Source organism: Anoplophora glabripennis, unplaced genomic scaffold, assembly GCF_000390285.2.
Source record: "Anoplophora glabripennis isolate ALB-LARVAE unplaced genomic scaffold, Agla_2.0 scaffold883, whole genome shotgun sequence".
NCBI classification, from domain to species: Eukaryota; Metazoa; Arthropoda; class Insecta; order Coleoptera; family Cerambycidae; genus Anoplophora; species Anoplophora glabripennis.
Window position 1 is genome coordinate 37,262 of NW_019416976.1, and position 27,427 is coordinate 64,688.

At 33.2% G+C, this 27,427-nt stretch overlaps 1 protein-coding gene across 1 annotated transcript; it reads right to left on the bottom strand.

The window, feature by feature from the left end:
* Positions 1-309: 309 nt before the first annotated feature.
* Positions 310-26,245, bottom strand: LOC108912760 (multiple inositol polyphosphate phosphatase 1-like). Its single transcript, XM_018718139.1, has 9 exons — positions 25,955-26,245; positions 10,081-10,308; positions 4,634-4,817; positions 4,428-4,572; positions 4,248-4,367; positions 3,285-3,481; positions 3,046-3,224; positions 2,808-2,988; positions 310-1,093 (listed from the first exon to the last, which is right to left on the bottom strand). The coding sequence occupies exons 2-9, from the start codon at positions 10,301-10,303 to the stop codon at positions 862-864; spliced, it is 1,461 nt and encodes a 486-aa protein (XP_018573655.1). The 5' UTR covers positions 10,304-10,308; positions 25,955-26,245; the 3' UTR covers positions 310-861.
* Positions 26,246-27,427: the final 1,182 nt, after the last annotated feature.

Here is a 27,427-nt window from a genome sequence, read left to right on the forward strand (position 1 = left end):
GCTAGCTTATTTTGTTAATTTATGGTTGGCAATATTGAAAGCGGCCAGATTTTGACCCAACATTATTCAGAATAACAGATTGCTGAGATCTTGGGTAAATAAAGCCGACTGTAGTTGACTAATATTCTCCTAGATGGCATGTAACGCTGTAAATCTGAGTTTTTAACTCCTCAAAAATTATTTTATTAAAGTATTATGCTTTTGTAAGGTTTTAAAGATTCGGAGTTAGGTATGTAAGTGAACGAAATAGATTAATGTAATAATAATTATAAATAAAACCAAGGTTAGTAATTATTTTATATTAAAAAAATACACATAACAATTACAATAACAATGTTACTAACATTCTTCTATGTATTAACAAGTAGCTAGGTACTATGTGTAACGATCTATAAAAAAGTTTACTAATTTTTTTAATGTGGCAATAGATAATAATTCCGCAGTCGAATTATTTTGTCCTTGCCAAATTCGTACATGCTAATATAATAACAATAATAATGATGATAATTATCACACTGTGCTGCGCGTTGAAAATGTTAGTTGAAACAGGTATATTAGAGAAATTATAAAATTTTTACAGAACAACAATTTTTGTACTAAGATAGGCTTAGGTGTAAGGTGCATGTTTTGGTAAATCTGTAGAAAAATCTATCAACTACGATGATACTAATACTTTGATACTTATATGGCAAAATACTTTTGCTAGTTGCGCGTTTTCAGCTAATGGGGTTTGATTATAAACTAAATTTGCCATAGTTGCATTTAAATTGAATCAAATACACTATAAAATTACATTTTTTTTTCTGAATATCAGTTTAGTATTCTTTTGGAAAAAGTTGCGAATTTGCGTTATTTTTTCCTTTACATTCTAAGGTACAATAATGCAGCTGCTGAGAAGACGTAGAGGATATAATTCAGGTAGAAACTATGCGCAGAATTTTCGTTACAAATATCGTTTACGTTACAGTTTTTCACGAGGCCTTGGTACTTCTGTTGGACCATGGACCAACTGCATAGGCCCACGGAACATTCTGGAAGTTCCACAGGAACTTCATTGAGAAAGAACATGACTTTGTACTCGTTATCTCTGCATCTAAAACAAAAAAGGGAATTTTTACTTCATTTCAAACTCGGGAATCTTCTTCTTAAGAAGGGGATTTGAAGTACTTGAAAATGTAGACCTATTTTCAAGAGTAGTTTTCATCGCCAGTATACAGGATCGGAAAGTCCCCATGGTTCATCGGCTGTTACGTGAGAACGATAAACACCGTGCGATAGAGAAGGATGGCTATAATGAAGGTGTGCTGCCCTCTGTTAACGGACTGTATTAACATATCGGAATAAGAAGTCGGAATTGTATAAGTAATGAAATCTATTACAGAAAAGGCAAACGACGAAAACAAAGATGACCACCGGTCGCTGAATTACAAGTGGAAGTGGATCTTATTTGCGGAAGGGCGAAATGGGCGGTGACTATGAGACACCTTCATTATAGCCATCCTTTTCTATCACATGGATGTTTATGACTTACTTTATCGCTCTCAAGTAACGGCCGATGAACCATGGGGACTTTCCGACCATGTATGTTGTATGTGATGTTAGGTAAAATATTGGAATAGCTACAAATTTGAAATCTAATAATGCCCTAGGAAATAAAATATAAGCATTTATATCCGGTACATACTGTCAAATTGAAAACATGTCATTCCCCAAGTTAGATAACCAGAAACAAATTCTGAAAAAAATGTTGTCCAATATAATACCAAAAGCCTAAAAACTAAGCGCAAAGTTAATTTCTGACAAGGTTTATTACCGCACTATCCAATATCAAACTTTCGCATTTATCTGAAAGTTGGCGCCCCTACGACTTTTTCAAGTGTTTCAAGTTCCTAAATATTGATAATACTCCAGTCGAAGTAGAGTTTGATCATGAAAAAATTATTACTAGATATTTTATTGAATTTTGTGACGGAGAAAGGTGTGTAGAATGATAATATCAAAAAAGTACCTAACTTGAAAGAAGTGACGCTAAGTTGGCAAATTGCAAATAAATAAGTAAAAAATTTGTTATTTCATGTTGTAGCCATTTAAATTAGCTACAATTTAAGGTAGTACCTAGAGTCATTTTTCACTAATTTGTTAACTGTAAAATAAAGACAGAACACGGAAAACTTAGCTTTCGAAAATTGCGCATTATTATTAGAAAAAGCGATGGATGTTGCCAAAAGCCGATTCGATTGACCGTGAAATTGTTAATTAATTTCGTTCGTTTTTTGAAACTAATTGTTTATTAAACGTTGATTTTAGATCTTAATATCGTAAACATAAGTTCTAATTGACACAAAGAAACGTATCGAAAAAGAAATATTTCAATAAGTTAAAATTAAGTGGCCCTTTACAAAGGATATGCAAAACAGCGTTATAAACAAATTTTCCAAGGTCAAGTAAAAGCCGCTCGGGAATCTGCTCTTTTTGCATCAAATAGAGCTTATTTTTATGACGTTAATTGTTAATTTACTATTGGACGTATCGGACTGGGATTTTAGAGACAATAATTGAACAATTGAACGTCGCTCTCGTCGCGGAGAGACTATTGCTTTAACGTTTCAAATTCAAATTCAGTTAAAAAATCTCGCGCACAACCGAGGGCGACGCTCACGCGCGTGCGCGGGCTCAGCGCTCATTCTCCCGCGTACAGGCCGTTCATTAACGTTAACTTTTACTGCTGCTAGCGTGTTTATTACAAGAACTATCAGTGTATGTTATTGTCTCTAAAATCCCGGTCAAAATTATGCAAGAATACGTACTGATATAGTACAGCTGCCAAGTTTGCGCCAAACGGGCTCAACTCAGAGGTCTTCCAATTCCTCCTGTTCCTGTCCGCTGGCAATGGGGCATAGTCCCTTCCAATACCCATCGCTGTCAACACGTTCAACAGCGTCGAGGCTTTGGTGAAGAAGAACGTTGCCTTGTTGCCGCTCGTATCACCTGTAATTATAACAATGCGATGCAACATGTCGCATGAACATTTCGTACCGCTCTTACCATTTACAGTTTTTTCAAACCTCTCGTAAAAGTCTTTCACGGGGGAACAACCGATTTTTTCGCTCATTTTGTTGCCGTACCCGCTTTTGTAGTAGTGCTTCAAATCTTCTCCGTACTCGAGGAACTTCAGCTGGGTTTTCGTGAAAGATATGCACCAGGGCGACCTCTGCTGCACGTTCCTGAAGTAGTACAGTCATTTTGAGAAATATGTCATTTGTTTTATCTTGGCGCATGCTTACCAGGCCTTCTCGTATCTGCACAGATCATAGATGTCACTGATGACGGAAGCGTTTAAATTGTATCTAAAGCCTAATCTTCTGAAGACGTCGTTCGCTGTTTTTTGATACTCGGGGTTCGACAAAAATGATTGGTATTCATTCCTGTAACCTACGTTCTGATCCTGTCGGTTCATCAGATTTTTACAGCTCGTGTCGGGCTAAAACACATTAATCTTTGATTTCGGCTTGTACAAATAGATAGGGGCACTCCCCTTGTATAATGAAGGTGTAACCTTAAGTGGGGGGGGGGGTCTGAAATTATTATATATTTTTTAATAAAAAACAGAAATAAAGTTGTTTATTTCTGTGTTTAGTGACAGTAGACGTGTTTGTGTGACATCATTGTTACATTTCTGTGCGATAGATGAGATTTGACAACAATGTACGACACAGCTCGCAATAGGCCCATTTAGAATATCTTTTTAAATTGATATTCAGAAATATACATCGTGCAAAAAATCTAAGTTTTTATTAACAATTTCTCTCAAGTTGAAAGAAAAGCGCAACAATATCACGAAAACTAAGTGAGATATCAACAATCCAAATATCTCCATTAGAGCGTACTTCAAAAAGTTCGGTTATTTTCTAAACAGACATCGTATAGTTAGTGAACACGAAGCGCGGGAAAACGCGGGGAAGCCATGTTGTGACGTCACACCATTCGTTTCTGGCTGATCCACGTACTTAGCTGGACATCTTTATTTCTTTAATTTTTAAATTTTATTGGTGATGGAAAGTATTAGGAAGTATTACTTTAACAATTATAATTGACGTTAGGCCAAATATTACAATATACTTGAATTTACGACTATTCTAGAGATCGTTAGATGAATAACTAGGTGTAATCAAGGTGGCACCAAGTATGTACAAATTGCTTTAATGGAAAACATCATCACAATAGATAAAAAACAAGTAACCACCTACCTTGGTCAACCTTTCATCGTTGAGAACATTGGCATGGACTCGATACGCTTCGCTACCAAACAAGCCCTCGATATAGGCCTGGTAGGTTTCTTGAGTGCGATCAACGCTCTCGTATTGGAACTAAAAATGACGCTGATGGGTCAGATAACTTTGTTACCTTCGGTAGATCAAATCACTTACGTTGTACGTTTTCTCATCGTATGTGCCTTGGAATATTTGTGGGTACTTTGATTTGTACCTCCTAGCCAATAGCTTGAGGTCTTCCACTCCTTGTCTGGTCAACGAGTCGGCTTTGTCTGTCGCTATCGTGTCGTTCCAACGCCACCTTTAAAACAAATGAAAGCGATTGTAGAAAGATCCAAGTAAAATATAGCGTTTGGTAGTACCTAGTAATTAGGTTATAGTCTTCTATGCAAAGTCTCCCTTTGTCGGGATACGACCTGCGCTCTTCGTAGTTCCTTAAAATTTCAGCGTGTAGCTTGCTGAGACCTCGTAGTTCTTCGATCTTCTGGGCGTTGGGGAGTCTGGTGCCGTGTCTGATGAGGCTCCAGAACTGGATCGGATTGCAACCTAAAAGGTGTCATGGTGCTGTGATAAATTTTACACGCTGTATACAGGAATATATCGGAATAACGAAGTCGAAATTGTATAAGTAGTGACAATCTATTAAAGAAAAGCCAAACGACGAAAACAAAGATGACCACCGGTCGCTGAATTACAAGTGGAAGTGGATCTTATTTGTGGAAGGGCGAAACGGGCGGTGACTATGAGACGCCTTCATTATAGCTATCTTTCTCTATCGCACGGATTTCTATGACTTACTTTATCGCTCTCACGTAACGGTCGATGGACCATGGGGACTTTCCGACCCTGTATAATGTGTTCCATTTAAAAAAAAATGTCTTTAATTTTGTGATTTCCATTATTCAATTGTTGTTTCTAATACTGTTATAAAAATTCATAAAAAAAGCTAAAACTTCTGTATTAAAAACTTTTTTGCAAACTCACAATAAGTTGTCAGATTATAGGTAGTGACTAACCCTGTACAATATCCCATTTTTAATGTTCGTACATGGAGCTATTTTAAGAAACACGACTTCATTTTCACGCATACGTGATGAATTAGATGCATTGGTGCTATAAAATTTCCTTCAAGGACAACTGAAATTGTTTTATTATTTTTTTTTTTAGCTTCGACGTAATCTGTGGAAGCTGGTATGCTTAGTGGATAGCGATGTTTTTGTGCGATTTATAACAATAGAAAGAACAATACCTACAATTCTGTCGATTGTGTTTCAAATTTTATTGTTTGTTTATTGGTTTAGGTTATAGTTTATAAAGATAAATGAAGTTTAGGTCTATGTAGGTCAAATAGGTGAAAATAACGTAGCACTTTTTGCAGAAAATACAGGACTTAAAATATTGATACAAAATTTTAAAGGTCGGAGATTTGGTTGCGAAATATATCGTTTTTTTGTATTTTAAAATGGGGAGGTTCTTTTGCGCACACCAGTGAATTAAGAAAACAATGTTTTTTTTTGTGAAACTGCCTCAAAATATTGTCAAAATTGGCGGACTTGAAACATTTCAAACATTTAAAAAACATTGAAAGATTATTGACATGTTGACACTGACATGTTTAAAATATTTTAAAAAAACATTTAAACATTTGAAACATGTAAAAAAAACATTAAAGAAATTAGATAACGGGCAAAAATATTTTCTGTTAAGGTGAAATGCCTTATTCGTATAAGATATCAAAAAAATATCATTAGGAATCGAAACCACAATTAAAATTAGTTCAGAAAGACATTTCAGATGTATTATTACTTTTTGTCGAAAATACTCTGCTTTGCGCTTACAATTTGCTAAAAATTGTATATTTTTAATTAAATATGCTTATGGAAAATGTACCGATTAACTGGTTGATATTAAATAAGTGATTTTGTGACAAAAATACTAGTAGCAAACGGGCTGTATCATCATATAAAAGACAGTCTGTAGATATATGCTTATATGTTTCCTACAACAATTTACTGTTAATTAATTTTTTATAAACCTTTTTTTATGCAAAAAAACAATTTAGTTTTTTAGTTTTTTGCTTATAAAACTTAAATTAATGAAGCAATCTGAATGCTAGAAGACAATTTGTAGAGAATTGAAATACGATAAATCAAAATTCCATTTAAATACAAAGCTAGGTTAGGTTTTAAGCTTTAAAAATCGACTTTCTAAACCTTTTTTTGTTAATAAGTTTCGGAGAGACAGAAGGTTAAAGTTATGCATTTTTGCCCTTGTCGGGATAAAAAATAGAATTTTGCAAAAACTATTGAGGCCACAGCACCCATCTTTCGCACAGTTTTGAAGACTAATAAAACTCACAACTTTTAGGCATATTTATAAAATTCCAAAAAATAACAACCAAGTGGATAATTGGATAATGGATAATTAAAAAAATGCTGCTTTCCACGTTTTTTTTAAGTGTTTTTTTGCAATAACTTTTAAACCGCCAATTTTAGTCTATCAGGCGGCATTTTGTAGATCTTTTTATTCCGCATATTTGGTCTGTTGAATAAAATCAATAGTTTTTTCAATGTATTGGAAAAAACTGATTTTCGACCCAAATTGTTAAAAAAAACAATGTTTCTAATGAAAAAAATTGTCTCACGAGATGAGACACCTTTTCTACTGCACATTTCAACAATAAAATAGAGGACGTCAATTCATCGATTTTTTTAGTCCATTTTTCTATAGCGACGCGTTGACTATAAAAAAATTAGAAGCAAGAGAAATCGCTGCATATTCGAAGTTGTCTTTGGGGCAGACATTACTTCAATCGAAAGTTCGAAAGGCATGGTTGGAAGTTTCCTTCAGTGGCGAAAAGTACAATGAAGAGTACTGAGGACTCTATTGAGAATAAAATTGAAGTTTCAAACCTCAAAAGTGGTTTCTATTGCTAAATAATTCTTGTACGCTGATTGGAGCTTGAAAAAGTCAAGTTAATAGTCCAATTAAATAAGCCTTTCAATCGAAATTTTGGTCAACTTGCCTGAATTTTTGATATGAGTTAGTTTGAGGTAGGTATATTATAACAATAAGTGACAGTAATTTTTTGTTCAACTCCCGGCCAAGGGTGAAAAAANAAAATACTAGTAGCAAACGGGCTGTATCATCATATAAAAGACAGTCTATAGATATATGCTTATACGTTTCCTACACCAATTTACCATTAATTAATTTTTTTTAAACCTTTTTTATGTAAAAAACATTTTTTTTAGTTTTTTGCTTATAAAACCTAAACTAATGAAGCAATCTGAATGCTATAAGACAATTTGTAGAGAATTGAAATACGAATAAAACGAGAGATTGATCGAACCGATCAGAAAATTAGAAACGAAGAAAACCCGGAAAAATCGGAAAATTTAGCGTTTATTTAAAAAATTCATTACTCCGACATTTTTTAAGTTGTAGAGCTGACCCTATCCACAAAAGTAGTGAATTATAATGTACTTTAAGTTTGCACAAAGCAGGCGCTGTCGGACCATTAGTTTTAGCACAATTGCAATTTGAATTTTTTGGTGCACTATTTTGCAAAACTTCTGAATGCGTTGGAGGTGGTCCGATTTTAATTTTTTAGCCATATTTTAAAAGTAGAAGAAAAAAAAGTAGTAGAAAAAGACTATTTTTTATGTAAAAATCAAAAGGGCCCCTGCCAATAAATGAAAATTCCATTTAAATACAAAGCTATGTTTTAAGCTTTAAAAATCGACTTTCTAAACCCTTTTTTGTTAATAACTTTCGGAGAGATAGAAGGTTAAAGTTATGCATTTTTGCCCTTGGGATAAAAAATAGAATTTTGCAAAAACTATTGAGACCACAGAGCCCATCTTTCGCACAGTTTTGAAGACTAATCAAACTCACAACTTTTAGGCATATTTATAAAATTCCAAGAAATAAAAACCACGTTTTGGATAATTAAAAAAATGCTGTTTTTCCTCGTTTTTTTAAGTGTTTTTTTTACAACTTTTAAACCGCCAATTTTAGTCTGTCAGGCGACATCTTTTTATTGTACATATTTCGTCTGTTGGACACTTTTCTCTAAAATCAATAGCTTTTTCAATGTATTGGAAAAAACTGATTTTCGACCCAAATTGTTAAAAAAAAACAATGTTTCTAATGAAAAAAATTGACTCACGAGATGAGACACCTTTTCTACTGCACATTTCAACAATAAAATAGTGGACGTCAATTCATCGATTTTTTAGTCCATTTTTCTATAGCGACGCGTTGACTATAAAAAAATTAGAAGCAAGAGAAATCGCTGCATATTCGAAGTTGTCTTTGGGGTAGACATTACTTCAATCCAAAGGCATGGTTGGATGTTTCCTTCAGTGGAGAAAAGTACACTGAAGAGTACTGAAGACTCTATTGAGAATAAAATTGAAGTTTCAAACCTCAAAAGTGGTTTCCATTGCTAAATAATTCTTGTACGCTGATTGGAGCTTGAAAAAGTTAATAGTCCAATTAAATAAGCCTTTAAATCGAAATTTTGGACAACTTGCCTGAATTTTTGATATGAGTTAGTTTGAGGTAGGTATATTATAACAATAAGTGACAGTAATTTTTTGTTCAACTCCCGGCCAAGGGTGAAAAAAGATAAAGCAAAGGGGTTTTTCAAGATAACTCAAATCGGGTTAGGGCTAGAACAATAAGTTTTGTATAAAAATTGTAAAGCATACGATTCTACATAAAAATGGCATCTTGACTTTTTCTTGTACTATTCAAATTAACAGAGTTAGGGAGGCTAGAAGTTAAGGGAAGATTTCAGAAATTTAAAAAATCATAACGAGCAGAAAAACAAATGAATTTTGTAATTTTTTTTTCAATCTACTCTAAAAAATGTAAAGAGACACGTATTTTTTTATCGGCGGAAAAACATATTTACGGGGTGAAATACACCCTCAAAGTTCGCCCCCCAAAACAGTTTTTTTTAAATTTCTGGGGTTCAAAATGGAAATTACTTATGATAAAAAACAAATATTTCGCAAGTGACTCCGTGTTTGGGGGTTGCTACCCTTATTTTTTAATTCAGAAAAACTTTTTTATTTATAAAAAAATCATATTTACTGAAAAGGACTTAAAAATATGATTTAGGTAAACAAATTTACAAAATTAAATTGACCTGTTTCGGGGTTTTCGTTAAAATCTCTGTTGAGGGGGGTGAACAACAAATTTGAAATTGTTATAACTTTCTTATTAAAAATTAAAAAATATATCTATTTCTCTGGAAAGAAAGGTTACATTTTTTAGAGTAGATCGAAAAAAAAAAATTACAAAATTCATTCATTTTTCTGCTTATGATTTTTTAAAATTTCTGAAATCTTCCCTTAACTTCTAGCCTCCCTAACTCTGTTAATTTTAACAATACAAGAAAAAGTCAAGAGGCCATTTTTATGTAGAATTGTATGCTTTACAATTTTTATACGATACTATTTTTTCTAGTCCTTACCCGTTTTGAAAAACCCCTTTGCTTTATCTTTTTTCACCCTTGGCTGGGGGTTGAACAAAAAATTACTGTCACTTAGTTATAACATACCGCAAACTAACTCATATAAAAAATTCAGGCAAGTTGACTAAAATTTCGATTTAAAGGCTTATTTAATTGGACTATTAAGCCGTCATTTTAAATTAAACCGAACATAACAATTTACAAAAATTTGTATTTACGAAACTTCTCAAGCACCTATTCCATTTAAATGAGATTACTTTTAAGCGAAAACGTAACGATTATAAATTCGTAGCAAGATCTGTCCCTAAACTTTATAATTTTCACCTGGTATCTCATGTTGGGAACCTGATCTTCGGTTCAAGGTATCGTAGGCCGTTTTGGTACCAAAGTATACGTAAGGTTCCTCGTCCCTGGTGTAGCAGTACTCTTCGCAGCAGTCTTCCCTGTTATTCCCAATTTGCTGATTCTGCCAGTCATTTTGGCCACTCGCGGAAAGCACGAAAAACAGCACCAGCGCTGCCACGTTTGGGTAGCGGAATTGCCACATTTTAGCTGAAAGAGAAAATTGTTTGTAAAAAATCGGTATGCATGAAGGTATACGGGGTGTTCAAAATATAGCTCTCTTAATTCTACGAGTATAGATCGTGAGATTGAACCCATTATTTCCAGGGTTGTTCCACAAGGATGGGCATTCGGGCTGTTTCTTTTTGTCATGCTCATAGATGACTTTATTTATTCAGGGGTGTAACAAAAGTAAGGTTACAAACTTCGCCAGCAGATAGAAAATTAGTAGAGGTACCTACTTCATATACAATTTTTGCCTAAATTGAAATTTAAAAAAATATATCACATTTTATTTAATATTTGTCGACTATTTCGAGTTAATTTTCTGAAATTTTATGTCTGGAGGTTTTTTGGGATGAGAAATTTCAATTTATTGACGAATTCGTTCCATAAGCGACCATTAGGACTGCCAAAACTTTTTTGTGCCACCATGAATTTTATTTTGCGCTGGAAAAATCTTTCTCCCCAACTTTTCTGCTTAAAAAAGGCATAACTAACTAACTAATATTTCTAAAGCCAACCGTTTTCAACAAAACGGCATTTAAATTTGTCAATGCATCAAAAAAATTGTTTGAAGGTTATTTTCAATTCTACTGAGAAGCATTGAAAAACATATCTTTTAAGACAGCTCAATAATAGTTTTTTTTTAGATTTTTAGGTAGTTTAAATCAGTTACATTGTTTAGATTGTGTTAGATTGATATATTGCTTTTAGAAAATATATTTTTTGATCTGTCAATTCTGTTTGCAATAAAATTGTTAAATGAACGAAATTTAAAATTGTAATTGCACTGTTTTCTTTAAAGGCATATTTCTAATAAACGATTGGTTCTAATTCCGTTTATCAGTGTTGAAAATAACTTTTAAACAAATTTATATGCCTTTTTGTTGAAAACGGTTGGTTTTTATGGTACATGGGTATAGTGCAATCAATGGAATATTTAACCAAAAACAATTTAAGGTCGTCCGTAATTGACATCAAAGTATTCATTTAGATCATTAATAAAAGTAACAAACAAGAGTGGACCCAGAATTGACCCTTGTTGAACCCTGAAGATTAGAGAAATTTATCTGATTGAAAACCATTTTTTTTTTACGATTGTGAATATTGTAAACAAATATATATGTAGTTTTTCTCAATTCGTCTCTTTTTTTCTATATTTCTTAACATACTTTGATGATAAAAAAATATTTTCAATTTAAAAAAATGAATAAAAGATGCAAAATTTATTCCTCAAATGATTTTTAGTAAAAGTGATCACAATGGAAGAAAGATCGCAGCCATTTGGACTTCTAGAATTTATTTGGGATACTTTGAATTTAAAAAAACCGAAAATATCTTCAGTCTGTTCATTATTTGTAAAATTGTCCCAAGTTTAGCGAAAATCCTTAAATAAGCAATTTTTATCTTTTTTTTAATTAGATTTCTTGAATTGAAAAAGTTTTTTGCATCAAATAACGATAAGAACGTCTTATAGAAGACACTTGGAAGTTTTCAAAATCTTGCTTTAATTTTTTCTACGACCATTAGTTTCCGAATATTAAAGATAAAAAGTAATTTTTCGAAAATCACCTAGAAGTGTAGGATATTTTGTATCCCTTAATTTTTCTGACCAGTTTATAAGTAAATCGAGTACCACCAATTCCCATGACTGCGAATGTCCCAATTCCAAACTGTTTACTTGTGGTTACGAACACAACGATTCCAACCACAAATTTACTCTAAATATCTTATCTCCCGTTCAAATAATCCTTATTCCTCGGATAAAACACCCAAGCATTCATTCCACCAGTATCAGTGAGGTAGTAAGACTCGTGACACCGATTTGTTTTGTTTGGAAAGCGAGACGACACCACACAGAGAGAGACCGAACCACCGAACGGAAAGCAAAAATAGAAACGTTAAGTAACACGACTTACGGTACTACCACAGTCGAGCAGGTTTCTTAGCAAATATTCGGTTACGCCCATTTTCAAAGTAGTTTACCAGTGTAGAATCCTCAGAGCACGTGCTTCTACCAGCGACGAGGTATAGTGTGATATTACTCTCAAGGTAAGCCATGGAATGGTCCCGATTGTGTTTTTTTCGTGGCGATGTTGTTATGTTTATTTATATCCGTCTGTCGGTGTTTACCATCGCGCAATACTTATTTCGGATTGCCTACGTCCAAGTTTATTAATTCTCCGTGTGATCGCGTAGATATTAAGTTTGTTGTGAGGCGATACGCCTCATTACACGTAATTATATGACCTAATTTCTGCCAGGATGCTAATTAGACCACAATTTGTAGAGCCATTAACGTTTTTTGTATGAGGTGTTCCTCAAGGTTACGACAGCGGCCTGTTTATGTTCTTTTTACCCTTTTGGGCTCTACTGAGCCTTAAAATCGCTCTGTTATTTGTATTTGTCTCTTAGTATCCAAGAGCGTGCTTGATTGTCGTTATAACAACACTCTGTAGATTCATCAAACACCTAAAAGTTTTATCTACATCTCGTAAACATCAATTAAAGTGTTTCGTAATATGTTTTATATGTGTCATCTTTCTTAATATGGTTACGCTTTGCCAAGTAGAATATAATTAAACATTAACCTTGTTTGTTGCCTTTTCTGAAGCGTATGTTTCGGTTTGCTATGGTACATAACCTCTAAAGAGGTATTCCGCACGGTTGTGATACAGGCCTTCTTATGCATTTGTTTATAATGTGGTAGTCATGCATTTGTTATACAAGTAGGAGATGGGAATATAAATATTCTCGGTACAATTTTTATTGTAAATCGCTTGACACTGTATTCTGGTGTTTAAAATGTAAATAAGATAAGAATGTGATGTCATCTATCTCATTTACAGAAATCTATACGGTATTTATAGCCAGAATCCAGTAAAAATACATCTTTGGCAGAACTGATAATAATATTTTGTATTTTATAATCAGATATGCGATAAACAGTTTGACTATTCATAAAGATCAAGGAAATAGTGTTTTTAGCTAGCATATTTTAATTGTTTACGTATGAAACTTTGATTACTGTTTTTCCCTGATCTTACCACAAGATATTAAATGAAAATTATGTGGTTATCTGTGCATTTTATTCACAGAATACTTGTTTCTGTTCCAAACGTTGAATCAGTCTACAAATTCACGTAAAACCTATAACTGACTGAAATATTTTGAATTATGCATAACTAAATATTGTAAATTGACAATTAAAATTTGTACGTAATTATTTGTCAGAATGTATTGTTAATATTCAGTTTCATACAAATTTTCTAAACTTTGGAACTTTTCAATGTTCACTAACCATTAAATACTAGAGTTTTTAATATTAATTTTCCATGGATTTCATTATCAGACACAATACCTTCCAATTATAAAAGATTATAAAAAGTTATTACTTCAAGATAAATTGTTTTCTTAGAAGTTACCCGGCTGTAAATTTGTGTAATCTAGATTACCTATCAGTTTCAAATTTGGCTTGTGATGTCATCATTGGGTATTTCTGGGGTTTGCAACTTACGTATATATTTTTTTTGTCAACATTCGCCATTTCTTTTAAAATTTTTTAACAGCATCACCACTATTTATTTACTTTGACATAGTTAGTAGGCCGGTTCACTTGTTTTCTAGGCCACCTAGCATTTGACACTTCCAAGCAAATGTTTAGGTAGACATTACAGTTCAAAAGTAACTTTCACATTGTATACGGGTTTCACAAGATAAACAAATAAAAAAGATCGGGATTTGTGTATTTCTTTCTCTATTAGCAACGTTTAAAGAGTTAAATAAAAAGTTAGGAAATATTAATAAGTGTGACATTTTTCTCAAGAGAAATTTATCAGTATTTGTTTTCAATGTTTATTAATAATAGCTTTCACAATTGTGTGAAGCGGGTGTTTTAATTTTACGAATTATCGTGTTGTAACTCAGTCGACTGCGAACTAATGAAACAAGTGCAGGTCTACGCCTACCTCGAAATTTTACCGCATCCGGAGGAATATTTTTAGAATAGGATCCTAGTAGGTTAAATTTTCAAAACAATCGGAAGTTGATGTTAGGTATCAGTTGTTATCCTTAGACGTGAATTATGAAATATTTATGAGATACAATATCTAATGCACATACCACCTACACTGGGTGTGATTCACGGCAAAACCGTGACTAAAAAAATGATTTGTGAGAATGATTTACTCAATAACATTTTCGATAGTAAACAAATTACAATTTACACATTTCTGTGTCATTATCACAAGGCTGAACGGAAATCATTTCAACAGTGACTCACTCGAATGCTGCAAGGGTTCGTCATTTGTCTGACCTGCCTACTAAGATAAAAAAACTGATGAATAGTTAGTACCTACATTTCGACCATAATCATGTTACATTTGTTAAATCTCTTACCATTTTGTTCATTTAGAGATTTTGGTTTTCAAAATTAGTTAACCCCAACGAAATCACAATAACTAATATTCAGATCTAGTGTTAGCAGAGATAAAACCGATTTTTCTTTTTCAGATGGCGAACGTATTTAATTCTATCATTTGGTTATTGCTCTTAATTTTTATTTCTTTCTTTGTGGCTGGCTTTTGTGCAGGATTCTACATTATCGTCCACCCCCTCAGTGTGTGTCTACCGCCATTAACGGTAAGATATAAAAATCATGTTGTAATTGATATTTGATGGTGATTGATCCCAGTTCATGCGAAAAATATTAGACCAGGAAAATTAGCGAAAAAAAAAAGAGAAACTCGAAAAAATTTCTATCCGCGATATTATTGTAAAATTGTTTAAAGGAACATAATACAAGACATCTCTCATTTCGTGAGTCAAAAACTTTTATTATCTAACTTTTCTATTTAAACAAATAAGTGAGGAAAACAGTTTTTTCACTTTGCAGGGAAAACCATCAATTTTAGCGAAAAGTAAATTAAAAAAAATTCAGTATAAGATCCATTTTTTCTGAGGGTCAGGGCTATTCTACGAATTCGTAAATATGCCCATTGTTATTTTTTCGTCGAGCTACCCCTGTTTAAAAAAAATAAGTTTCTACGATGAATAGAAGCCGAGATATTGTAAAATTTTACAGCGCGCATCAATTTGAACTATTTTTTGCCAGCTATTCATTGCATCTATTTTCGGTGAGGTAGCATAAATAGTAACGATTTTATTCAAATTGTTTATAAGCGAAAAACGCACGGTTTGTTAATGCAGAATTTGTGAATGTTAATGTCAAAAAAACGGTGATATTTTTTAATAGGTCGCTTAATTACGTCTTTAAGATTACAATGACGCTTTCAGAATCATGTTTAATTGTGCGAAACCTATTGCACCTACAGCGAACACTTTTGGCACACTTTTAAAGTATGACAAAACCCTCAACTTGTCATAGGTTTTATAAAATTTTAACAATAAATGCGATAGTTATAAACAAATTAAAAAATGGGCACTTTTCTTGTTTTTTTGCAATAACTTTTTTGTTTATTAACCGATTTTAATGTAACAAGTCTCATTTTGTAGATAATTTTATCACTTTTCGCTAAAATTGGTGGTTTTCCCTGCAAAGTGAAAAAACTGATTTCCTCACTTATTTGTTTAAATAGAAAAGTTAGCTAATAAAATTTTTTTACTCACGAGATGAGATATGTCTTGTATTATGTTCCTTTAGACAAGTTTACAATAATCTCGTGGATAGGAATTTTTTCGAGTAAAAATTTTATTTGCTTGGCCTATATCTAAAGTACTATGCAAGTAATTGATTTCCACTGTGTACAGAAATTTATTCAAACAATATATCAGATTTTTCAATACAGGGTGTTAAAAAGATTACAAAAATAACACAGGCCGACAGAATATGGCTGACCCTCTAATCCAGAAACCAGAATGTACTTTTCCGAAGGATTTTGGTGCGCTAAATTTGAATCTGAGTTCCAAATTTCTCAATTGGCTCTGAGTTTCGAGATATCCTAACCGAAAAGTGCCAAAATCGCGATTTTTTGACAATTTTTTTTTCTTAAAGATGAGAGGTTTGTTAAAAATGTTCCCCTCTTGTAAAATCTTTATATTTGTAATAGTTCTGGGTTCATTAATATTTTTATTAGTCCATTTACAATGCATTCTCGATTCGAAAAAGTAAAAGCTGGGACACCCTGTACAACTCAACTGGACATTAAGTGGGTGTAATTTATTTATTTTTTTTTAGGGTTTGGCAGATCTGCTTTTGTCAGGCATTCAGTTCCCCCACTACTGCGCCGAGAAGATGATGACAGGAGGATCCTTAGGCTAACCTCGAATATTATTTGGGAAACATAATTATGTGTTCATCTTATACAAATAACGTTTTAAACTTTTCAAATCCCGAAATTCGAGGGTTATAATGTTATACTAATTTTATTTCTCAAACGTTGTTTGCACAGCGCCGCGATATAGCGGTAAAATTACGTTGATCTTGTATTAGGTAATATTTATACGACTAAATGTTTTAATATATATTTTTCGTATCACTTTCAATGTGTTTCATAGCCCTTCAAGAATAATCATCGGTCCATAGCACTTTGTTAATNAAACAAATTAAAAAATGGGCACTTTTTTTGTTTTTCTGCAATAACTTTTTTGTTTATTCACCGATTTTAATTTAACAAGTCTCATTTTGTAGATAATTTTATTCCCTACAAGCTGTCTGTGAGTCACTTTTCGCTAAAATTGATGGTTTTTCCTGCAAAGTGAAAAAACTGTTTTCCTTACTTATTTGTTTAAATAGAAAAGTTAGCTAATAAAATTTTTTGACTCACGAGATGAGAGATGTCTTGTATTATGTTCCTTTAGACCAGTGTTTCCCAAACTTATTTAAAGCGCGACCCCTTTTCTGTTAAAAATTTTTACGGCGACCCCCTACTCATCACTCAAAGCAAAATAGCGTGCCTAAATTACAATTAACTGATTATTTTTGAAATTTTATATTACGAAGGATGCAGGAATACCCTCAGTTGGTGAATGAAGCTATAAAATATTTGATTCCATTCGTAGCATCGTATTTATGTGAGTTAAGTTTCTCATCTATGATTGCCATCAAAACAAAAGTGGGAAATCGCCTGGAACTGGAAAATGATATAATTGTGTGGGTCTCAAATACACAGCCCAGATTTGAAAGACTGGTTTCAAAAAAAACAAGCGCATTGGTCTCATTAACACTATACTATTTTACTTTATTTTTCGCTTTTACTTTTAAGATTTATTAATATTATTTAGTTTGATGTCTCATTTGATAACAAATTGTTAATAATTACCTACGACTTTATTAGAATACATATACATGATTTAACAAAGTGGTTTTCTCTTATTTTGGAAATTTCCGGCGACCCCCTTAATACCTCACTGCGACCCCCCGGGGGGTCGCGACCCACTCTTTGGGAAACACTGCTTTAGACAATTTTACAATAATCTCGCGGATAGGAATTTTTTCAAGTAAAAATTTTATTTGTTTGGCTTATATGTAAAGTACTATGCAAGTACAGAAATTTATTCAAACAATATATCAGATTTTTGAATACAGGGTGTTAAAAAAAATACAAAAATAACACAGGCCGACAGAATATGGCTGACCCTCTAATCCAGAAACCAGAATGTACTTTTCCGAAGGATTTTGGTGCGCTAAATTTGAATCTGAGTTCAAAATTTCTCAATTGGCTCTGGTTTTCGAGATATCCTAACCGAAAAGTGCCAAAATCGCGATTTTTTGACAATTTTTTTTTCTTAAAGATGAGAGGTTTGTTAAAAATGTTCCCCTCTTGTAAAATCTTTATATTTGTAATAGTTCTGGGTTCATTAATATTTTTATTAGTCCATTTACAATGCATTCTCGATTCGAAAAAGTAAAAGCTGGGACACCCTGTACAACTCAACTGGACATTAAGTGGGTGTAATTTATTTATTTTTTTTTAGGGTTTGGCAGATCTGCTTTTGTCAGGCATTCAGTTCCCCCACTACTGCGCCGAGAAGATGATGACAGGAGGATCCTTAGGCTAACCTCGAATATTATTTGGGAAACATAATTATGTGTTCATCTTATACAAATAACGTTTTAAACTTTTCAAATCCCGAAATTCGAGGGTTATAATGTTATACTAATTTTATTTCTCAAACGTTGTTTGCACAGCGCCGCGATATAGCGGTAAAATTACGTTGATCTTGTATTAGGTAATATTTATACGACTAAATGTTTTAATATATATTTTTCGTATCACTTTCAATGTGTTTCATAGCCCTTCAAGAATAATCATCGGTCCATAGCACTTTGTTAATAAAATTAGGATCTGCTGCACTTTGATTTTGAAATCAATTGCAAAATTGAAGAAGACTGGGGAAATCTGCTGTTTCGCTTCAACGTTTGAACGCTCTGTGGTTAGCCGGCGCATTTCCGGCCAGAAAATGTAATACAAAGTACGATGCCTAATTAACGGGAGTTAAGGGGTGATTTGCTTATCTTTTAAAAGGTCGAGTATTTTTTTTTTCGATTTTCTGTCTTTATTTTGGTTTTCCGAATACGTGGTTAAAATTAATGACATTATGACTGAATCACCCTGTTTACAGCTTAGTTCTTAATTGTTATTTTACAAGCAGTCATTTGTGGAAAATTACATAAAAATTACAAGGTATAAGCATTCATCATTCAATGTCAATGTATGCTGCGGTCTGCCTGTTAATTTAGTATTCTCCACAACACGTTTCAAAAGCATGTTTAAAATGCATCCGGTTGTATCTTAAACAAAAGGTAAATAACTTTGTGTGTATGTGTGTTTCACCGGTTTTTTTAACGATCTTCCAACGTATTCGTTCATTTGTCCGGTGGGGATATAAAAGCAACATGCCTAGATACTTTTACTACTGCCATTATTGGGAGATAATACATACAGGATGATTCACAACTTATCCAAAAAACATTTGGGAATAGTTGCTTCGTGAAAAATGAAGTTATCGTAAAAAAATCCTTATAGTTTCCGAGAAAAATATTATTGAAGTTGTAGTATTTTCAACCATTACATCGCTGGGCAATGTAGTATCTAGCGTCATTCGCGTTGGGCGCCGTGCGCAATACGCTCTCTCTCTCTCTCTCCACGTGGTCCCAGGTGATTCTGAATACTGAAATCCGATTATATTAGTATTTAACGTTTTTGCGATTGTGTTTACATTAGTTTTTCAAGTGTCAAAAATTGTTTACGTGTATAGCAGCTCGGAATTGATGGATATCGTTTTAATCTATGGTGAAGCAAGCCAACATTTGTGTAATGGTAAAGCATTTGCGTTATGGTGAAGCAAAACATTTATGTTAGTTCGTAGAAACTGGGTAAGACGGGTTCAGATTTAATGTGTTTACATCTCGATGGACAAAATTTTGAACAGTTGTTGTAACATCAGGTAGGTGTGTCAAATTATTTTATTAAGTAAAACCACCAATTAATTTTATTAATTAATAATAACAATAGCAGCAAAAGCAGTTGAATTAAATTTGCTTATATAAAATAGGTGCTATAAAATTTTATTTATTTCTTTCCTTGGGAAAGAATTTCTTTGAATTTTTTTGTCTGTTTTTTTTTCCGTCGTGCTGGTTACTTACTGCATGGTTTGCCTTGCGCGAGACCAGGTTTTATAGTAAACCAGTTTCCAGTGGCGTGCAGAAGTGTATTTTTAAATCAATTTCGAATTGTCCTTGTTTATTTTTTTTTTACAAAATTGTATTTGTAAGAGTTTCCTGTACATTCAAATTTTTTATTTTTTTTGATAAGTTCTGAATCACCCTGTATAGGGTATTAACAAAATTACCTGCATCGAGCGTGAGGCAAAAACCAATAAGTTTTGCAAAAAACGTCAAGAATGTCGATTTTTATTCTTTGAAACGTCATTTTTTTAACAATTCCGTCAAGTATTATGTTTGTAATCATTTTTGACGTCATGGTCATTTTTGTAAATAGCAGCCCGCAAGTTTTTCATCGGAATTAAAAACTGACTTGACGTCATGGATTTTCAGCAACAACTGAACATAATATTTGACAAAAAATAAAGATCGGTCTGTCTTGTCGTTTTCGTTTATTTGTTACACACTCAATCATGGTTAATGGATGTAAATAAATTAAAAAATTTACTCGTTCTATATTAATAAAAAATCTCTGTAATATTCGTAATATGAACGTACGGATGTTCAATGGAGTCAAAATTAGGTGTAAAAATTTAACCGAAATTAAATAATTGCGGTTAAATAAACCTGTGTTCCAACATGCACCTTTACAAATATACAAGGTGTATATTTTTAATTTAAACACACCAAAATTAAAAAAAAAATACAGAAAATAAACAATGTTACATTCATGGGGGTAGCTACAACTTTTGCTTGGTGTGGGCCTAGGGCTGCAAACTTTATGGAGGCCTTTAAAAAAAAACACAATGCACCTATTAACGATGCATACACATGGCGAATATTAAAGTTACCACGAATTTTATTTGCAACAACTATAATTATTCGTTCTTGTAACTGTTTTCTACTGTTAATTTCTTCGCGGTAAATCCGTTGCCCTAAAAATCCCCATAAAAAGAAATCAAGTGGATTCAAGTCGGGACTTCTTGGAGGCCATCCCACAGGACCAAATCGACCAATCCGTCTACCACCAAAATTATAATTTAACAATTCTGTAACGAATCTGTCATTGTGAGGAGGTGCACCATAGCGTTGGAAGCTTCCTCATGATCTGCAACATTTTGCCTCTATGGTGTCTCAGTCCTTTGAGTTTTCGAAATACCAAGCTCACCCAGTAGTCCAGTCACTGAAGCAATTTGGCTACCAATTTTTTCGGATGGAATGGATTGACGTGAAATTTGAACTATAGCTAGGGAATAGCCCAAGAAATAAAAGTTATATAGTGCCGATGTGTGTTCTTACCCTAGGGGTGGATGCCACCCCTTCTGGAGGGTGGGATTTTTTTTATTAAAAATAACCTCAGGATTCGATAGAGGGACGAATTCTAAGCAAAAAATGTTCTATAAGAATTGTTTGTATAGTCAATACTTTTTGAGTTATTTGCGCCTAAACATGTTCGTTTTCAGCCCAAAAATGCATGTTTTTGAGCCATTTTTCGCGAATTTCTCAAAAACTACAAGTTTTATCAAAAAAATTATCATAAGCAAAAATGAAGGTAATTAAATAACAAAGGGATTGCCTTTTTTATTTTTGTAGATGGTATAGAACCCGAGTTATGACTCCCAGAAGTTGAAGTCAATTTCGAAGATCGCTACAATCGAAACGTTCAACGTTCTGTAGCGGAAAAATTAAAGGTTTTTCGAGGAAAACTTATATAACACCTATTAAAGTTATTGAAAAGACCTTTAAATTGAGTGGTGGTAGAAGTCGTTAGCATGAAAACTACTGAAGTTAGAATCAAAATTAAATGATTTTTGAGAAAAAAAAAGAAAATCGGTATTAAAATGACGACGAAAAAAAAAATTAAACGTATTCCTTCTGCAATTTAATTTATTAGTGTATTAACAGTAAATTCTGGGAATTTGAACGATTTTAGAAGCCTAAATTTAAAAAAATGTTCATACTTTTGAATAAATTTTTTCAATTTTTTAAAAATCGACTTTTTTTCAAAATATTTCAGAAACTAACAAAGTTATAAAAAAATGATAGAATAAGAAATTGTAGGTTTTTTCCTACTGAACAATTTGCTTTTTTTAAATTTTTGTAGGACAAAATTTGACAGTTATGACAGTTAGAAGCTCAAAACTAAGCTCCAAGACTGCCTTTCCCGAGTCCTTTTAGCTTAAAAATCTAAAAAAACGAAGAGCTCAAAAAAACTACAAATCACACAACTTAAAGTGCTTTAAATTCCCTACAAAATGTTTTTTTCAGTAAATTTATAAATTTAAAATTACAAAAGTTATGGTAAAAAAATTAATCTCATTTTTTCGGTAAAATTTTCGGTGCGGGTAAATTACCATCATCTTTGTGTATTTTGGAGCACTTGTGAATTGATTTGAGTAAATATTTTAATAATATACATACACACACGTATCCATATACAGGGTGGGCCACCAGTAACGCCTCGGTCGCTAGTGACCAAACGGCAAATGTTATAGAAACCTGTTTAGGTGGGTACGTGTAGGTTGATTACGGCTACATTTTAAAAATATTTTGAAATATACAGGGTGTCCAGGAAAAGCGTACCATATCAAAGTTATGTTTTTTTAAATGGAACACCCTGTATTTTACTGCATTTTTGAAAGCACCGTAAAAAAATAGGTGAACTTTATTAAAGGTTCTGCATACCTAGGACTTANCTTTCTAATGAATAACAAAAGAAATGCAATACATTGTGAATGCACCAAAAGAATATTTCAAACTGTTAAAAACTTTATTTTTCTATTTTTTGGCCATGGAATGGTAGTTTTTAAAGATTTTTAAGGGTTGAAAAGTAATTAAATTTCATAAATTATATTAAAAAACATGAAAGGAACTTCATCCAACATGTTTGAACATAAATTGAATCTTTAAAATACGTAAATCTGCGATTTTCGCATTTTTTTCGTACAAGGGTAGCTTTCACCCCCAAATAGAAAAAAGCACACATCTACACAATATAACTTTTGAAGTGAGGGTTCAGATGAGCTTGTATTCAAATTTTCAGGAAAATCCATGCTATCCGAAAAAATTGGGAGCTTTTACTTTATTTTCACCTTCAGTGTCTGGACTACAGTCTTCACCAGGTAAGACAGAAGTAAGTGTAGTGAAATCTACGTATTCTAATCGCAGGTAACTGTGCTAGCTCCATGTCCACGGAAGATTGGAACACCCTGTACAAGCTATGCTTACGAATTGAACGAATATTTTTGGATCCTAACCGATAAAAGTTCGGAGCCACCGACTACCGAAAAAACAATACCACAGTCTTTGATTTCCGTTGTCACTGATTGACAAGCGACGCTACGGACAGCTCTTCATGCAGGAAACAGTTATCACTAGCCATGAACAAGGCTTCCCTGCTGGTGGATCAATTATTCAGGTCGAAATTGAAGCCGCCGCGACGTATATTTGACGATCATTTGGCACACGAATTACTTACGACGAAAAACGGGAAACGTTAAAAGGGAAACCGCCTCCCTTGAACTTCGTGTGGCCGGAGAAGCCATGCATTTTTAATGTCGCGGTGCGGAGCACAATGGAAACTCGTTACGGTCTTCGTAATATCGCCGTGTAGTAAAACAATAGTGAAATTTTTATCAGCGGTCGTAAAAAAAGCCACGGCGGGCTGGGTCTGTTAATTGACGTTTCCTTGCGTTTCTACGCTCAGTTTAAGTGGTTACGCATGTTTCCTAAAAGAGAATAGGTAAAAAATTACGAAATGGTCGAGGGTGTTTCGAAATATAGCCCAAGATTTAATACTTTCTTCTTGGGGGTGAAAATTCGAAATATTTGGAATTATTCAAATTTCGTGGCTGAAAACGTTCCTACATAGGTATTGTATTTTTGAAACCGAGTGAGTTACGCGAAACTAAATGTGTACAGGACATAGCCAGTACCATGCGAAACATCTCCATAATTTTAAAAATGTTGCCACCGCCGTTCTTGGTGGTGAAAATTCGAAATATTTGGAATTATTCAAATTTCGTGGCTGAAAACGTACATAGTAGGATGACCCAAAAAAAACGAATATTTTTTTTTTCGTGCCTCGCGAAAATATGTTAGTTTATCATGTTTCAAGAGCCCCCTCAAATCAGGTGAAAAAAAATCTTTTTAGAGATCGCTCAAGATTTTAAAAAATTTCCAAAATCGACAAATATAAATTTTTTTCTTTTTTTTTTCTCGAGACTATTCATGCAGACGGGTTGGAAAAAGGCGGGTCAAGCCAATCACAGATTCGTTGAACGGAAATAATAGATTTACAATGATTGCGGACTAATGTTACGACTAGCATCGAATTATATCCACTATATCTAGAAACTGGTATATGTTTGGTGGCTCTGCCTGTTGACGAATGATCTTAGCTGTTTACTAGATATTGCGGGTGTAATTCAATGCTGCTCGAGGCATTTTAGTCTTCCCACAATATCATTTGTTAAAACTTTATTTCATTTAGCGTGACACTGGTTTGTCCGCATATTAGCAGGTCGCTCTTTGTCAGATTAGCGTTATTTAAGTTGTAACAGAGTTAAACAGTTTGTTTTATCTCAGCCATTTTCAATTTTGTTCTAATATGGAATTGCCGTTAACATTTGACCAATATCCTTGTCGTCAATATTTCAGAATATGCACTTTTTTTAAATACCAAGACATAAGCACAGCATATTAATCGATCAAATTTAAACGCCATCGGCACTTTGACCTTTTGTCAGCGATTCTTGGTGTCCTTGAATAGAGAAACAGTGATCAGGACAGTGATGAGAATTTTTACTTTCCCATTATTCAAAAACTCCCTCCCAAACTGCCCTTCAAGGGTCTAAAGACTTGATGTTTAAAAATAAGGTTAGAATTGTGCTGACAATGCTGAAAAATCTGAAATTTCTGAGTTGCACAGCAGCGCAATAATCGAAAAATTAATCCAGAAGTTCCTGCTTAACCAAAAACAGAAACATTGAGTTGTTTCTTCTTTTAATTATTCCTTACGTAGCTTTCCAATAACTGATCGGTGAGATTGGATCACTTAGGATCACTTAAATGGAAAATGTTTACTATTTTTAACCTCAATATAGTACACATTATTCAAGAGCAAACTTTGCGTTTACATTTCTAGACTTCTCCATAACATAATCAACTTATTAGTCACTCCGTAACACTTATAGTTATTAATATTCAAGTTAATGACTTGACCTTTAACTTTATTAATTGCACAAACTTTTATTATACGAGAAAATATTTATAAGGTTCGTGTGATACCATGAAAAAAAGGTTAATAAACATTGATGTGAAAGAAATCAAAGATTAACGCGATATTAAGTTTCACCAAAATTCTTTGGTATTCAGAATAAAAATTTGATGTAAAATGGCTGCACAATATCGTGTACGCAACGTATTATTAACATTGAATAACAAATTCTCGATAAACTATCAGTTGCTTATAAGTATGTACCTGTTAGGTAGGTATGTTGAGAAATTTTATTAGATATTATGCAGTCACGGAATATTAATAGGCAGAAAACAATACAGGCGGTTAAAATTTAAATTGTTTAACTTGCATATTTTTGATGTTTAAAATTGATCTTGAACACGAGGTTTACAATAAAATATCTATAAATCACATGTTTTATTAACCCTAATGAGATTTAACGCGTAATTTCTTTATAAAAGGTCTTAGACGTCGTAGACAAAAAAATCGTTTCAATTGAGATTGCGTTTATTCATTTATTTCTCGCCATTTTTTTCTTTTTTTAAATTTCAATAGGATTAAAAATAATCTATAAGTTTCTTAAACAGGAAGGAAACTTAATATGAATTTCGATTTGAAACAAATAATACATTAAGAATATGCGTCATCGGATCTACCTAATACAAGCATAATATTTTATTTAACTTTTAGTTGTAAACATCAACGAGTAATAAAGAATAAAAAGTTACAATTGCCCCCGGGGTAACATTAAATTCATAAAATTTACTCACCTTTTTAATCGGTATCTTCAAAACTCCTCGCGCAACGCACCAACCAACTCCGCAACTTCACGATTCCAATTGGGATTGTTTCCGGACGACACAGGCTGAAGAAAACGCGGGTATAGGGCACTCGCGCGTCGGTCAGAAGCAGCCGCAGGTTTCCACGATTCAAGAGTGATTTAAACCTCCTATACCGCCGGCTTTTGCCTCACGTCGTCTTTCGATAATTTCAATGCACGACGAGTATGACTCAGACGGCGTATAAGGTTATTTAACAAATGCGCTTCTTCAAGAAGTCGAACAATAACTAACTGGAGAGTGGAGACTCGGTGTCGTGGACACCTCTCTTAGGCCTGATAGAAAGCGGGTCCAAAAGGTGAGCGCTGCGTGGTGTATCATCTCGAATTGGCATCAAATTTTCAAAGGTGCTCGTTTCGAGTTATACAGAACGTGTTTCAATGAAGGACCACAAATAGTACTTGATAATCTTGCATGATAATTGGGCCAAACATATACAAGTCCATAGTTGTTTCATTTTTTAAGTTACAGGGTGTTTCAGTTTGTAAAATACCTAGAAAGATATTTGGCATAATTCTTGGGCAGGCGGTTTAACAAAATAACGGTAAAAATTAACTAAAATTTGTGTTTAATTAGCCCTAACACTAGCAAATACGTTTCTTTACTTCAAATAAGCTACTTTTTAGACACTAATAAGTGATTTTTTGCGATAGCTCTATGCACTAGATTCAATTATTAACTCTGTCTTTAAACTTTTCTTTCGGATTTAAAAAGTTGCAAATAATAAACAAGAACATAGTTTCATCGTCCCTCATTTTTACTTTTACTTTTTACATATAAAACAATAATTGTAAGCCAAAGTTGAAAATCTTTTACATAACATATTTATCCTTCACGTAATGTTTATTCAACACACAGACAAAGCGTTGATGATTATTTGTATGTTCGACACAAAATGGCTGTGCAGTTCGCGTGTTTACGTGTCAACTATTATTACTAAGAGCTAAAAAAATAACTAGTTAGGTACTGTCATGAAATTTTTACATCGGCCTTTGTAGTTATAGATAAATTACTTTTAACCAGTAATCAACCTCAACTAAGTCAACTACTTAGTGCAATAAGTTATCTAGTTACCTTTGGAGGAAGAAATACCAGAAAAAATGTACCTATTGGCAGTAAGAAACAAGTTGTGGCACAAAAGTGGTCACAGTGTATATGAATTAATGATCCTGGGAGCTATATCGTAATATTTTGTTGTATGCTTTTAAATCTTGACGAAAGTAAATCATAATACGTATAATCAACCTATTCCCATCTAGAACATGGCCAGGCCATATTGATTTATAATTATGCAGTGCAGTTATCAAGAAAATTAGGCATTAGATGATTTATTGCCTTTTCCGTTCCTTAAAGGGTTGGTATAATATCTTAAAAGCTTAGGGCGCAGCCAGTTCGTTTGTATAC